This window comes from Galeopterus variegatus, unplaced genomic scaffold (assembly GCF_000696425.1).
Source record: "Galeopterus variegatus unplaced genomic scaffold, G_variegatus-3.0.2 Scaffold1472, whole genome shotgun sequence".
Taxonomy (NCBI): domain Eukaryota; kingdom Metazoa; phylum Chordata; class Mammalia; order Dermoptera; family Cynocephalidae; genus Galeopterus; species Galeopterus variegatus.
Genome location: NW_007727583.1, coordinates 155,282 through 170,948, shown reverse-complemented (window position 1 = coordinate 170,948; position 15,667 = coordinate 155,282). Strand labels below are relative to the sequence as shown.

At 55.5% G+C, this 15,667-nt stretch overlaps 1 protein-coding gene across 1 annotated transcript in view; it reads left to right on the top strand.

The window, feature by feature from the left end:
• Positions 1–15,390, top strand: part of GLIS1 (GLIS family zinc finger 1) — a 234,812-nt gene extending 219,422 nt beyond the window's left edge. The window contains exons 6-10 of the mRNA XM_008577259.1: positions 994–1,126; positions 6,742–6,898; positions 11,599–11,777; positions 12,300–12,467; positions 14,885–15,390. Of these exons, the coding sequence (XP_008575481.1) occupies positions 994–1,126; positions 6,742–6,898; positions 11,599–11,777; positions 12,300–12,467; positions 14,885–15,042 (795 nt within the window). The 3' untranslated portion in view covers positions 15,043–15,390. The remainder of the gene's footprint in view (positions 1–993; positions 1,127–6,741; positions 6,899–11,598; positions 11,778–12,299; positions 12,468–14,884) is intronic.
• Positions 15,391–15,667: the final 277 nt, after the last annotated feature.

The following is a 15,667-nucleotide window of genomic DNA, read 5'->3' as shown; positions in this document are numbered from 1 at the left end:
CCACTGTGGTGTGACGACGGGGCAGGGGAGAGGGGGTCTCAGCCAACTGGAGTCCAGCCCGCCCTGCACACAGCACTTTGCAAAGTACGTCTTCACCCATCGTCCCGTTACTCCTCATGGCAGCCAGGGGCTACTTATTACAGGCAGTATGGGTGAGACCCAGAGAGGTGAAGTTATTTGTCCAGCGTCACACAGGAGGAAGAAGAGGTGGAATGGGGCTTGTGCCCAGCTGTTCTGTCCCTAGCCCTGAACTATTTTCACCACACCTTGTACCAAGAAGGAAGAAAGATGTAGGGGGAGGAGGAATAGGCACTTACTGCATTTTATTTTCCTCCCACCACATCAGCTCATCACTGTGACTGCCACAGACTGCACCCCACAGACCTCCAGCCACCCCAGCTGTGCACTTCGCCTTCTCCCCGTGTTCATGCCGGGGCCACGCCTCCCGGGGCTGCTCAGCCAGGGCCTGAGTGTGGCAGGCTGGGCAGAGATACCGAGTCACACCCCTGCTAAGAGACACAACTCCCCTGACTTCCAGCAGACTCTGGTTCCCCACGGACACCCTGGCTCCCTGGATCTCCCAGCCTCCACCCCCCCCCCTTTTTTTCTATTGTCCTTTATTTTGAGACCTGCCGCACCACTCTCAGCCAGTGAGCGCACCGGCCATCCCTATATAGGATCCGAACCTGCGGCGGGAGCGCTGCTGCACTCCCAGCACCGCACTCTCCCGAGTGCGCCACAGGCTCGGCCCCCACCTCCCCTTTTAAAATCCTCACATGTCGAAGCCCAACTTCGCACCTGCTTCTCAGAGGACACGGACTAACAGCCTTCACGATGCACACAGTTAGCCTCGTTTTTCAGATGGGAACTGAAGCGCAGTGAGAACAGCCTTGCCCCAGGGCTGCTGTCCTTCCTGCCCTGTTCCCTGACGTGACAGTTGTTGTGGGCAGATGGTCCCACACTCACACCCTCTCTCCTCTGCTTGCTCCCCAGCTGCACATGGGCCCCGATGCTGAGGCTGACGTCCTGACTGAGTGTCTGGCTCTGCAACAGCTCCATGCGTCTCCACAGCTGGTGGCCAGTGACCGGAAGGATGGCCACGCCCTGGGCCAGGAGCCGCTCCCAGGTATGTGTGAGGGAGGCAGGCCCCTTTATCTGCTGACCATCCTGTGGGAGGACAGTGATGCTCAGGGGCCACTGGGCCCGACTCATTGTAGGACACGCACTCCTCTGGACTCAAGTTGCCTCTCTGCCCCTGGCTCCTTACCTCTGTCTCCTCTCTGCAGCTCACCCAACTAGGCGGACATTCCTTCATACTCTCCCATGGCTCCCCACTGCCCTGGGATCAAGCCACACCCTCTCGGCCTGGCCTCCAAGGCCTCAGGGGCCTGGGCCCTTCCAGTGGCCTCTTGCCCCAGCCTTGGCATGTTGGATGCAGTTCCCTAAATACTTTCTACCCCTCTCGCTCCTAAGCCATCGTCCATACCTTGCCAGCCTCCCCTCCCCTCCTTCACTGGGGTAGCTCCTGCCCTACCTTTAGGACCTGCCTTCCTGTCCCCCACTCCAAGAAGTCTTTCTCTGGGCTTCCCTCTGCCCCAGTGCTGAGCTCTCTGGCTCCCGTTCAGCCCCCCCACCAGACTTTGAGCTCCCCAAGGGCAGGGCCAGGGTCTGCCTCATCCTGGAGTCACCAGCACCCAGCAGGAGGACACTGCAGAGCTGGGCTGGGGGGATATGTAGCTCTGCCCCAACATTATGAAGAGAGGCAGTGGCCCCTGCACGTTAGGTTTAGGCCCTTCCTGATGGCCCATATTGCCGGTATCACCCACAGGGGGAACTTCTTGCAAGAAGTGCCCTGGGCCTGGACATGAAGTCCCATCTAATCCCCACCATGACTCCTGCTTCAGAGGAGAACACTGAGGCTCTGAGAGGGTAGGCATCTTGGCCCAAATCACTTCCAGCTCATCCCTAAACTCTGTGGCCCAGAGATAGGGACTCTAAGCCCCTGGGACCCTGCAGGCCCTTCCAGACAGACACTTGAAGCCTCTTGTCCAGCCAAGGCAGCCTGTCTGTTCCTCCTAGCAGCTGCGGGCCACGGGGCAGGCCTCAGGCCACGGCAGGAATTCCTAGCACTGTGGCTTGGGAAGCCAGCCCAGATAAGGGCAGTGTGGCCTTTGGATTCCAGTTGACAATACTCGTGCGCTCTACCCCCTCCTCCACTGAAGAAACCACAGTATCAGAGCAGAAAGTTCTGCCCACCCTCTGGGATTTCTTGAATTACTCCAACCATTTTAAACATTTTTTATTTTCTAATTTTTTATTCTTTCCCTTCAATGTTATGGTAGTAGCAGATTTTAAAATATATCAGAGCATTTACCAAAGAGCCTTGGGAAGAGAAGGTTTTCACTCTTTCTCACGGGTCCCCCTTCACAGGGGCCTGTGCTTAGGCTCACAGGATGAGGCCACCCCAGAGGGTGGGGGCCATGGAGGAGAGACTGCACCCTCCCCCCTCCAGCTGGAGGGCCTCTGCTCTGGCTGCTGTTCACAGGGTCATGGCTGCTAAAATGGTAGGGCTGGAAGGGACCCCAAGGATGCCCCGGCCCACAGATGAAGATTTATATCTCAAGTGCCAGCTCCCATTGTCTGGTAATGGCTGCTTGGAGCTCTGTGTTGAGAAGGATTCCGAGGCTGCTTTCTGACTCAGTGGGAAAGAGGGCTACAACTGATTAGCTATGGCTCCCTCAGTGCAAAGGGCCTGCAACCCCATTATTTTTACCTTGGGAGGATTCAGGCCTGGGAAGGAGAGGGACTTAGCCCAGGTCATCCAGAGAAGTCAGCAGCAGATTCATGCTGGAAGTCTATTCTCCCAAATGCCCGCCCAGGGCTTGTCGTGGGAGGAAGAGGCAGAGCTGGCAAATAGCCATCTCTTGAGCACCTGCTTGGGCCAGTAACTTTACAAGCACCCTCCCATTCAATCCCCAGCCACCTGTGTGGTGGGGTGTTAAACCCATGCTGCAGATGAGAAACAAAATCCATTGAGGCTGCGTCACAGATTGAAGGGGGCTCAGGGGTAATACCACACCTGCGGGACCTGCTGCACTTGCTCTGTGACAGCAAGTGAGTGATGTCTTCCCTGCTTTGAGCCTCAGTTTCCCTTCCAGGCCTGCTATGAGAACAAATGCAGTTGTAGATGTGATTGCTTACGTAAGCCCCATTATTATTGCTGCTAATGGCGTGCGAGAAGAGTAACTTCATTCATCCATCTTACAATAATGCAGCCGCCAACATTTATTGAATATGTGCCGGGAGCTGCTCTAGCGATGGTACATGTAAATATTAACTTCCGTAATCCTAATATCAACCTCACGAGGTATGTGCTACCCACAGCCAGTAAGTGGCAGAGGTAGGATTTGAACCCAGACCATTGCTGCAGGCCGTGCTCTTAACCAAACAGCCTACTGCCTCCCTGCTACTAAGACTACTTCTATGCTATACTGAGCACCTACTGTATGCCAGCACAGAGAGGAGGGAAGGATGAGCCAGGCAAACCCAGGGGCCCTAGAGCCCCCCCGGGCTTCTGCCCTCCAGGTTCTTCTGCAAGCCTCACGGCAGATGCCTGAAGCAGAGTTGAGAACAGATGTTAGGGCCAGAGGTTAAGCGCTCATGGCTGATGATTGATAGTGCTGCTTTATAGCCTGAAGTGGTGCGTTTTGGGGAGAGACAGGGTAGGCCTCGTGGCGTCCCCACTCCTGCTGCCCCTCACAATCTGGTGATTCCTTCATTCCTGTCCGCTGTTCACTCACATGTTCAACATCCCTAGTTCACACACGCAGTTACCCACCATGTGTTCATCCACAGGGGGCTGTACAGGCGGGGACCTGGAACCAGGGCAGGGGATGGATTCAAGAAGAGTTTGAAGTGTCTAGGACAGAGGGGTGAGGGCGAGAGAGGAGCTGGAGAGGGTGACATCGCATTTTCATTGTCTGATCGTAGGAGGCTCCCTCAAGTTCATCTCTCGCAGGAAGACAGCTCTCTTCCTAGAGACCTGCAAGAGCTTATCTGCAGGCCCGTCTTAGCAGACCCAGGGTAACGTGATGGGCAGTGAGGACATGAGAAGCATGAGGTCAGCATGGCTGAGGGGGAGGGAGGCATTTATCAGGATTCCAGGCTTTCCCAGCTGTCAGGCCCCCAAATTGGTTCAAGATGGCAGGTGAGGAGGTGCTACAGAGAGTGGTGAGTGGCGCAGACCGCGAGCAGCCGAGCCAGGCTCCCTCCCTGAAAATCCCGTCCAGGTGCCTTCCTGACCAAGCCGGGAGGCATGTGTGGCCAAGGGAGGCAGTGGCTGGTGGATGGGCAGTGCTGCCCTGGGGAGCAGAGGTCCCCGAGGGAGGGAGGGGTGAGGACTGGGGCTGGGAGCCCACCCACAGCCCTGGTGTCTCACGGCCAGCAGCAGCAAGGCCCGGACCCGAGCCTGAGCTGGAGCTCCCTGCCTTTTCCTGGCCCTGGCCTCACTGTGTGACTCTGGACAAGTCATTTAACTTAAGATCTAATTTCTTCATGAGGTCATATTATCTCCCCCATCGATAGTTGTTGACATGGTTAAACTAGATAATGTGGAGAAAGAACTTGGCACATAGTATATTCCTAATTAACAGTAATTATTGTTGGAAGGGTAGAGTTTCATCTAATGCAACACAGGGTGCCTGCTGCCCTAACTCCAGGCCGGGGTTGCAAACTGTTTGGTCCCACAGGCACAATGGAGTTTTTTGTTGTTGTTGTTGTTTGTTTTTTCAACAGTTTCAATGTAAAGGCCTTCAAGAGGTATAGTCTGTCCACTTGGCCACAGTCCCTACTGCTCCCTGTTGTTACTCCCTGCAGTTTCACTTATTTCACTCCCTGCCATGCTGCCAAAGGCATTGAGCTTGTGGTCCCCGCTGCAGCCCTGCTCAATTGCTTGTAGCAGCCTCCTGAATTGCAGGCCTGGGCCAGAGGAGCCAGCCTGGGATGAACTAGCCTTGGAACCCCAATCAGCCGAGGAGGTAAAAGTTTCTCCCTCACCTTATCCATGAAAGGAGCCTGGTGTGTTCTCAGATTGGTCCTTATTGGATGATAAAGAGCACTGGGTCTGGATCCATGATGAGCATAGTAGTATTCAAAATGTAACAGCTGGCCCTGGGTAGGCACTGATCAGCCAGTGTGGACACTGCATCAGGGCAGCCCTGGGCACAGCCCCCAGGTCCGCAGAGCCCTCCCAGATGTCAACATGATGAAATCAACACATTGATTTTAGGGAAAATTATATCAATTTCTATTAAAGTTAAAATAAACGTGGCCAGATTAAAGAGGGAACACAAAATTGGCCCCATTTTTTCAGATAAAACAGAGAACATCAAAAACTTAACAACTTTTTGGGCCGGCCCGGTGGCGCACTCGGTAGAGTGCGGCGCTTGGGAGCATGGCGGCGCTCCCGCCGAGGGTTCGGATCCCATATAGAGACCGGTCCGCTCACTGGTTGAGCGTGGTGCGGGTGCAACACTGAGGGTTGCAATCCTGTTGCCGGTAAAACTTAACAACTTTTTGGGCCGGCCCGGTGGCGCACTCGGTAGAGTGCGGCGCTTGGGAGCATGGCGGCGCTCCCGCCGAGGGTTCGGATCCCATATAGAGACCGGTCCGCTCACTGGTTGAGCGTGGTGCGGGTGCAACACTGAGGGTTGCAATCCTGTTGCCGGTCGCGGTGCGGGCGCGACACCGAAGGTTGCGATCCCGTTACCGGTCACGAAAAAAGACAAAAAGGAAAAAAAAAAAAACTTAACAACTTTTGCTGTGTCTTTCTCAGGCTCTAATACCGGAGTAGGAGTTTATTCTCCCTGCTGATTAGGGTTCTTTGGTGAAGGCATTTGGGGAGCTCAGGCCTCAGTAATTCTCAAACCCTCAGTTAGGCCCACAGAGCAACGTCTGACTCTGACATAGTGTCCCCCATTGATCTGTTAGCCCTCCTGTCTTCTTAAACGGCCCTTAGGGGTAAAAGGTGGTATCACTCTGCAGGACTCTTCTGAAGGTTTAGAATCTTGAGACTAGAGCTCGGCTGACTCCCCAGTTGGGACCTTTGTGCAGTATACAGCCTATACAGCTATCCACGGCAGCCCTTCCCAGAGGTCTCCCAGGCCAGCCTGCCACCCAGCTAGTGCAGTCATCCTCTCTTTGGAGCCCTTCACAGCAGACACCCAGCCTCTGCTTGCACACCTCTGGGAATAGACAGTTCATTCTGTCCAAAGGGTAGTCTATTACTCTGCAGTGGTACTGCCAATCCCTGAGCTAGTGTCTGCTTCTCTCAAGTTTCTCCATTCCAGGGTCCTCATCTGCTTCTGGAGCAATACAGAGCAAGCCCCTCTTTTCCAGAACATCCTCACAGAAAATTGAGGTAGCTTGCTCCATATAAGCCCCCCATCCCAATGCACACACACAGGACCTGACCACCCCATGCCTCTGACAGTCCCTTACCAGGTCACCTCTGCTATCAGGGTGGGCCTAGCTCTAGACACAGCCCTCTAGCCAGGGCCTGAGCAAGCAGAGTGGAGTTGCCACCTCCCTCACTCGGACCCCTAAACTTCTGTTAATACGAACTTGCTCATTTTCCCTCTCACCTTTCTCTCTCCATAAGCAGGCACACGCAGCTCCGGGGCTATCCACAGCCATCTCTAGGGAGTAGCCAAAGTGCAGTGACATTTGTTTGATTCCCTGCAGGTGTGTATCCCGGCTCCATCACCCCCCATAATGGGCTTGTGTCAGGCATCCTGCCCCCCACACACGATGTCCCTTCCAGGCACCATCCACTGGACACCACCACCAGTCCCCACCACCATCTGTCCCCTCTGCCCACGGCTGAGAGCACCAGAGACGGGTACGTACACCAAGCCAGTCCCCCTCTGGGAGCAGCAAGTGGGCACCTGCATGGGAGGCGGGTGATAGCAGGTGTCCCACACACTACCTGGTTGTCGTTGATACTGAAAATAGCCAACACTAGAGCGCTTACTGTGTGCTGTGCTCTAAACACTTTAGTGCACAGTTTCACTGGTGTCTCGCAGTAGCCCTGTGAGGCAGATAGCGTTGGCACCTGGGCTTCTGAATGCCTCACTTCATGTGCCCCCTCCTTCCCACTGGGAGACCCTGGGGAGATGCTGTGCCCCCCACCCACACCCAGGCCTCCTTGGGAGCCTCACTCTGGCTCCTCCATGAATTTAGTGAGAAAACTGCCCACTGCCCACTACAGGGTGCTAGCCTGGGCCTCACCCCATCTCTGGCCATTGAGGTGGTGCCCATCGCCCTCCCTGCTGGGGCTGCCTAGTAACCTTTACTGCAGCTCCACTGCGGAGAGGGGCAGCCTCTTCCTGCGTTCAGTGTGGTTGTCGTTGTGGATACTTAATTGGCTGGAAATGGCAAATGTGTTAATTGCTGGCCCCTGATGTTGCTGAAATCTGTTTTCCTTGCACATGAGCAGAGGGAGGCCTCACAGCCCCACCCGCCTGCCCTTTCGGATGTTTTTGCTTATCACCAGCAGTGACTTGGTCAAACTTGTCCCCCATGGCCTGGTCCCAGCGCTTTCCTCCTTCCCTGCCCTTCCTCCCCAAGGCTGCAGCCGTGGCCTTGGCGGGCCTGTGCCTAGAGCAAGCCTGGCCTCATCACCGAATCTGTGGCCCACTGCTCCTAACTGGGCTCTTCTTGCCGTTCATTCGTTCATTCACTCAATGTCCGGTTATTGAGCCCCTGTGGGCAGGCCCTGGGCCCAGTGCTGGGGCCACTGATGACTCCAGTGGGGAAGCTCTCCGCAAGGAGAGGGCATGGACAGACCTGCAGAGATGGACCACACAGGGGCAAGGGCTCTGAGGGAAGGAAGCAGAAAGGGCCGTGGAAGTCCAGAGGAGAAGCCAGGGGGCTGGGGCTGGGAGGATGTCAGGGAAGGCTTGCTGGAGGAGGGGAGGCTAAGCCAGGCCTCCACAGTGAAGTCAGAGTTGGGCGAGTGGAGAGGGTAGGAGGAAGGAGCAGCAAGGACGAAGGCAGGCGTGGTGAGAGCTGGGTGTGTTCTGGGAAATGCGAACCACCTTGTGGGGTGACGAGCTTGGAAGAGGTTGCCAGGGCCAGATCACGAGGCCTGTGGGGGGACTCTATCTTGAAGGATGCTGAGCAGGCGTGGTCGGGTTAAGGGATGAGGACATGCCCAGCTTGTGACACCAGGCTATGTGGTGGGGGGGCAGGATGGAATGTGGGGTGCAGGACAGCATCCTGAGCCAGTGCTGGACTCAGGGCGGGGAGGAGGGACACCCAGAGGTAGTGGGACACAGAATAAGCAGGAGTCAGAACCTGGCTGGGCAGGAAGAGGAGGGACATCAGGGATGAGCCCCTGGGTAGGCGGAGGGGTCGTTCAGGGAACTGGGAAGATTGTGGCTGTAAGTGCGAGCAGAAGGCCATGAAGAGGCAGCCTGTGTGGGTGCCAGAGGCCCTCCCTGAGCCTCAGTTTCTTCCTCTGTAAAAAGCATTAAAACAACCTCCTTTAGGAAGGCGGTGAAGATCAGCCGCACATGCCTGACACTGTGTGTGTCACCTGGTACAGGCCTCATCAGTACTAGGCCTCTGCCACCCACCACCAGCTCAGGACACCTGCTCACCCACCAGCCAACCCCAAAACATCTCCAGCCAAAGGAAAATAAACCACAGAGCCCTTTCCTGTTCAGGCCTATGCACCCTCATTCATCACCTGCCTGCCGCCTGCATAAGTGCCTGTCAAGAATTCCCGCAGTGAGAGGCAGGGTGATGACAAGCTGGGACCCCAGCCCGCCTGCCCACCCCTGCCTGTGGGAGCAGCCCCGAGTCACCCCAACCAGAGAGGTCCCCGGGCCCCTCTGGGCCACAGGAGAGAAGGACCCTCATGCCTGACACCAGTCCCAGGCCTGGCTTGAATGGGTCTTTTTTTTCATCCCCTGAGAAGAGAGTTGGGGGCAGCGGGTGGGGGGGCCTTCAGCCTCCCCTTCCTGCCAAAGTCAACAGGGAACGGCCATTCGTGGCTCCCCAGTGGTTTGCTGGGACGTTTAAATAGCTTGACAGAATTATCTGATTCACTCAAAAATATGCTAAGAGGGCCTGACTTCATGACCAAATTTATTTACCCTGGCTCAGAGAAGACGCCAAATAGGGTTTGTTTTTTTTTCCCCCAGCCTTGTGCGAGGTATGAAGCCCTCGGTGTGCCGGGCTGGTGAGGTTTTATATTAATTTTTATAGGTTCCAATTGAAGCAAAAATATTTGATTTAGGAATCATTTGCATGACTCAGAAGAGGAGCTCCAGATGATCTTTTCTCCTTCTATAGAGTTCAGGTAGAGCAGCGTGACCTCAGCCTTCTTGTCTGCCACAGGTAGAGTCATAGTCTGTTCAATTTCACTGGCTGTGAAGGTGGCAAATGTGAATTTATGGCAGGGTTGAGGGAGGAAAAACAAACTTTGAAAATGTGTGCTTTTTCCCTTCAGGTCGGGTTCTACTTAACTCTGCAGCGCTGTTCATCTCCGGGTTTTGTAGCTGAGTGATTCAGAAAACCCCTGTCAGCTGTTTGCCCTCTGCCAAGCCCAGCACTGGGCACCAAATGACCGAGGGGCCGAGAGCTGGCCCTCCCCGCAGGAGGTCCTGGCGGAGGGGACCGACAAGAGACCAGGGGAGAGCTGGGTTGTGGATGCCCAGATGGGGTGGGGGCAAGGCAGGAAGCAGGCCTGAGGAAGGGGAATCCAGCTCCTGTCTATGCCTCAGCCCATGAGGACATGGCTCAGCACAGCCCTCCACAGTTTGTAGTGCACAGAGGTAGACCCTGTCCCACTTGATGGCTCTGTGAGACAGGACTAAAAATATTGATGATGGTTAGGATGACTGGTTCCTGGAGACTTCCTGAGGACTCAGCTCATGAACTTAATAGGACGATGTGTACCTACGGTGTGTTAGCTGCTGGGCCAGGGACTCAGCACAGAGGGCCCCTTTCCCCTGCCCTCAGTGAGCTCACAGTGGTGGGGGTCCCAGACGTATGAATGAAGACAGCCCAGTGGAGGGGCAGTGACAGGAGGATGCCCAGGTTGGAGGGAGCAGAGGGGAACCCAGCACAGCTGCGGACATGGAGCCCCTCAGCCTCTCTCCAAGTCTCCTTTCTCCGTTTCCAGATAGTCCTGCTTCCCTCAGAGAAAGGCACTACTCTGTCTGTCCCGTTGAAATCTTGTGTTTCAGAGGGTGAGCAAGAGTAATGTGCCTAGCTTGACAAGGTCAGCTGGAGCTATGACATTGAATTTGATATATACAAGTATTTTAATGTGGATGGTCCAGTAAATCCACAAATTCAAACAAGAAACTGGAGGCTCTGAGCTCTTGCTCTCTCCCTCTTTCTGCAATGTGCATAAATGCTTTCTAGGCTATGAGCCTTCAGCCTGGTCCCAAGAACCCCCAAGCCCAACTGACACCAAAGTCATTTTGATCCCTGTGAACAGGACCCCAGAGGCTTAGGAAGGCAGCCTGAGGAGGGACCTGCTCTGTAGCAACCTGCAGTCCAGTGAGACAGCCACTCAGGCTATGCCATGCACAGGGCACTGCACAGCCCTCAGTGCTGCAGTCTTGCTTCGGAACATGGGCTTTCTGAGAGCACAGGCTTGGGCCTGCATCCCCTCTGGCTCTGTATGAAGAGAGGTGGTGAGCACCCCCGTTACAGGAGGTATGCAAGTGGAGGAGAGATGGGCAGAGATGGAGGCAGGAGAAGGTCCTTCAGAGTACGCTGCAAGAGAAAAAAAAAAATCCAACTTGGACATCAGACCGGCCTGCTAGTTTTTCTTCCCTTCATCTTGATAATAATGATAATGGTTAATAGAATGACTAAGAATGTATCAGAAATCAGACTGGGTGCTTCATCTACCTTGCTGCAATTTTACCCTCATCGTAACCTGTGAGGTCAGTGCTGTGTGGCTGCAAGTAACCTGGGCAAACTCTCTGAACCTTGGTTTTCTCCAAAAAGGACACAAGAACACCTGTCTCACGGGGCCAGGGCAAGGCAGTGCGTGATGAACGGTCGCTATTAGTGCCATGAGCTGTTCTGCTACTAAGGAACTGACAAGACTTTCAGGGCGGGCTGTTCTGGGGCTCCTCGTCCAGGTGGCCAGAGTGGCATGCCCAGAGTTAGAGTGCCAGGCACCCGGCAGGGGCAGCTGGTAGTTAGCCCTCAGTAATGAGAGCTGCAGTGTGCCCGGTGGCGGACACAGCAACCCTTTAGGGAAACCAAGACAATTTACCCAAAGTCACTTGGCCAGTGAGAGCAGTTAGGGGCTTGACACAGTTCCATCCACTCCAAAGATCGTGCTTATTACATCTCTGTTCCTTGCTGGCTATCAATCCTCAGTACCGGACTCTAAAGCTAACAGTGTTTGAAACTTTAATTTCAATTTGAACATAATCAGAATAAAAGCTTCCTCTTCTGACTGCGCTGTCGTAAGTTAGAAGTGGGCTCCCCATTGCTGGAGGGGGCAAGCGGCGGCCCAGCCTCTGGACCCCACAGCCCTTCCTGCTGACGGTCATCTGTTCTCTCCAGGGTGGGGCCTGGCCTCCTCTCGCCCATGGTCAGTCCACTGAAGGGGTTTGGGCCACCCCCACTGCCAGCATCCTCCCAGAGCCATTCTCCGGGGGTCCAGCACTTCTCCACGCTACCCGGCAAGCCGTCCTACCCACCCTTCCAGAGCCCTCCACCCCCACCTCTGCCCAGCCTGCAAGGTGAGCTCTGAGCAGGGGTCTTCTCCATGTATACCCACTGACTCCTGCTTGGGGACCGAGGGGAAAGGGAGGGACACCAGCCTGGGGAAGGCAGGCGGGTACTCAGAATGATGGGCCATGTTGGGAAAAGCTGTGAGACAGGTGACCCGAAAGGCCTGGTCGGGGCACTTCCTGGAGGAATGGGTTCTGGAGGTGAGAAAGGGTTTGATCCATCAACAAGACAAGGCGTCAAGGGTTTCCCCAGGAGAGGGAAGCAGAGGCAAAGGCTGGCAGGAGGAAAAGGCCTGCTACGTGGTGGAACAGGGAGTGACTGTATGGCGGATCTGAGAGTGAATGGAGAGGGAGGGGAATGCCAACCACGCCTTCCTTCAGAGCACGTCAGCCACAAGTGACTCAGGCGCAGCCGCACATGACCACCGCTGCCACCCTCCCCTCTGGTGCAGGGCGGAGCTGGGGAAGGGGCCCAGGACTCCTGGCACCTTCTCTGCCCTGGGTTAACACAGCCCTTGCCACCTTCTGCAGGCTACCAGGGAAGTTTCCACTCCATCCAGAATTGCTTCCCCTATGGCGATTGCTACCGAACGATCGAGCCAGCAGCCAGTGGGGACGGACTGGCTGGGGAGGCCCACGGTTTCAACCCCTTGCGGCCCAATGGCTACCACAGCCTCAGTGCATCTTTGTCTGCCACAGGTGGGTTCCGCTTGCATGCCTCCCTTCCTTGAGTGCCTACCAAGGCCCAGCCCTGTGCTGGGGGCTTTATGTGCATTGTCTTGCATTTTCAGGACAGCCCTCTGCAGTAGGGTCATCCCCACTTTACAGAGGGGGAAAGAGAGGCTCAGAGAGTTCCCAGGACCCCACAAAACTGGGATTTGCACCTGCCTGAGTATAAAGCCCACCTTCCATAACCTCACACGGCTTCTACATGTCTGGACTCTCGTGGGTTTCTGAAGACACAGGAATCAAACAGGGAGCGCATGGTCTAGTTGACACTTCATTCTAAATATTTAATGAGCAACTACTATGTGCCAGGCTCAGCTGTGGACCCTGGTGACACAGCAGGGAATGAGCCAAACACTGACCTCCACTTAACAGTTGAGGAAACTAGGAAGGGACAGAGCCTGGAGTGTGCACTTATTCCTTACCTGCACACCTCTCTACTCAGTGCTGCCCTGCAGGGACCTGGGCCCTTCCCTAAGTAATGCCCCTGAATGGGGTGGAGAAGCCCAGTGAGAGGAGAGTTTCACACAGCCCAGGGTGGAATCGGACCAGCAAGACCAGTCTTGGTCAGAGCAGCCGTGTCAGATGGGTGGGGTGGAACCCCCCTGAATTCCATGAACTAAGCCCCACCCCAAACCAGCCTCAGGGCCCCGGTCTGGCTGGAGATTACAAGGGCCCAGACGAAGGGGCACATGAACCTGCTCCAGAGGCCCCTTGGGCAGAGTGTGTGCAGCTGGGAGTGGAGGGACAAGGACATGGGACAAGCACCGAGGCCTCAGACAAGCACATGCAAACCTGTGGGCACATCTTTGTGTGGGTTCATGTGTTCATGTTTACACACTTGCTCCTGTGTCTGTGGATATAGTCCTTTCCCGTGTTTGCAGAGCACGTCTGTGTGTGCATGTACAGGTGGGGCTGGCACTGGTGATTCTGCACAGTGTGACCCCTCTGAGTGTATAAGGAGCTTGCAGGGCACGTGTGATCATGTCTACACATGTGTACTCAGACCATATGTGTGCTGATGTTCATGCACCCCGTCTGTATGTACATTGTGTTACCCACCCCATGACTCATGTCTTGGCCACAGACGTGTGTGCATGTGTGTGCATTAGCATGTTCGGGCTGTTTCAGATGAGCGTGCTGTGTGCAAGTGTGTGCCTGTGTGTTGGAACACAGTGTACATAGGTCTGGGGGTGGACTTATGCCACATATGTGCATGATCGATATGCATGGGCCGCCTGTGTGGTACTGGCCCATATAGAAGGGGGGCGTGTTCTGTGTTTGTGTGCACACGGACTGATTAGGCACCAGCCTCTGTGCCCAGCACTGCTGGCTCTCACCATCCTGCCGTCCCACCCCATCCAGCCCAGGCACGGTTTCTCCGTTTAGCAGCAAAGCCTGAAATAAATAGCTCTGAGGGGAGCGAGAGGCAGCTTCCATGTCCCCACCCCCTATACCGGTGGGGAGGTCCTTTTGGCCTCCCCTGTCCCTGGCACACATTCCAGGCCCTGCTCAGCTGCCTTACTGCCAGCTGTGCACACCTCTGTCAAGCCAAAAGGAGACAGACAGGACTGAATCCAGACAAACAAGCTGGTGGGGCCATAGGGCCTCAGAACAGTTCACCCTAACCCCATTGCATAGATGGAAAGACTGAGGCCCACTGTAGACCACAGAAATTCATGACAGCAGCCCAAGTACGGGCTGCCGAAGATGACCCCCTCGAGGTCCCTCCCAAGTCAAGGGCCTCTGAGCAGTGACCCCACCCTGGAAACAGCATGTCCAGCGGAAGAGCTGGGTCTCTCTGGAGCCAGATGGACTTGGATCCCAGTCCCAGCTCCCCCACTTATTAGCAGTGTGACCTTAGGCAAGTGTCTTGCCCTGCCTGAGCCCATTTTCTCAGCTATAAAATGGGATGAGTCCCACCTCTTGGGATTGTCGTGAAGCTTACATGAGATAAGGCTTAAATGAGCACTTAGCAAGTGCTAAATAAATGTCAGTTCTCTTCTTTGGGTTTCATGAGTCTGGTGGGGAGGAGGAGACGGAAAGGGTGGAGTAAGTCGGGTTCTTCCAGCAGAAGGGGACAACCCCTGAGGCAAGAGCTGTGACTCTCCCACCCCCCGCCCTTCCCTGCCTTTCCTGCTTTCTGCCCCATGTCCAGTATGGGGAAAGGGATCCCCCAAGGCAGCCCATGCCCGTCTTCCAGCTGCCCTGGGCCCCCTGAGAGTGCCAAGCCTAGGGCTCCTCCCCAGCCCACTCCCAACCCAGCCACCAACCCCCCCAACTGTAAGAGCTGCCAGGGGACACTGTTGGGGGGGGGGTGGGAACAGGGAAAAGATGACAAGACACAGCCCCTGCCGTCCTCCATCTCTGACCCTCTCCCACCTACACAGGCTACGAGGCTCTGGCCGAGACCCCCTGCCCCACAGCACTGCCACCGCAGCCATCTGAAGACATGGTGTCCAGTGGCCCCGAGGACTGTGGCTTCTTCCCCAATGGAGCCTTTGACCACTGCCTGGGTCACATCCCCTCCATCTACACGGACACCTGAAGGAAGTCCTGGCTGCACCGGCCGGCCCTGCACCGCAGACGCCGCTTCACCCCTTGTCATCTGCTCACACCCTCAGCGCACCAGCCTGAGCACCAGGCCACAGACACGCGGGGGCCACCCAGCGCTGCCCAGGGAGTGGTCGTCCGAGCCCGAGCTGGGCACTCAGAGGTGTCCGCCAGGATCCGTGACCCTGTGACATTCCCTTGATTGTGTCTTCCCATTTATCTCCCCAATGGTTTTGAAATCACAGACCTCGTGTATATAAAATGTACAGAACTTGTTTTCCATTTTCCTGCCAGTTTTATATTTTTGGTTTTACAAGAAAAACATTAAAAACTGGAAATGAGACTTAGGGGCCTGCTTCTGCTTTGTGGTTCAGCCTAGAGGCTGTGACCAGGAGACCCTTAGAAGAGTGTGTGACAAAGAGCTGAGCTCCAGGTTCTGACCATGGGGATGGGAACTGGTGTCCCATGGCCCTACCATGTGCTGTGGTCCTTACAGACACCAACACTAATCCCAGAGCAACACCACAAAGTGGGCTTATCCCCATGGACAGGTGAGCAGCCGAGGCTGGACAGGACTGAGTGGCTGGCTGCAAGCCCCACAGTCAGACTGATATTGGGGC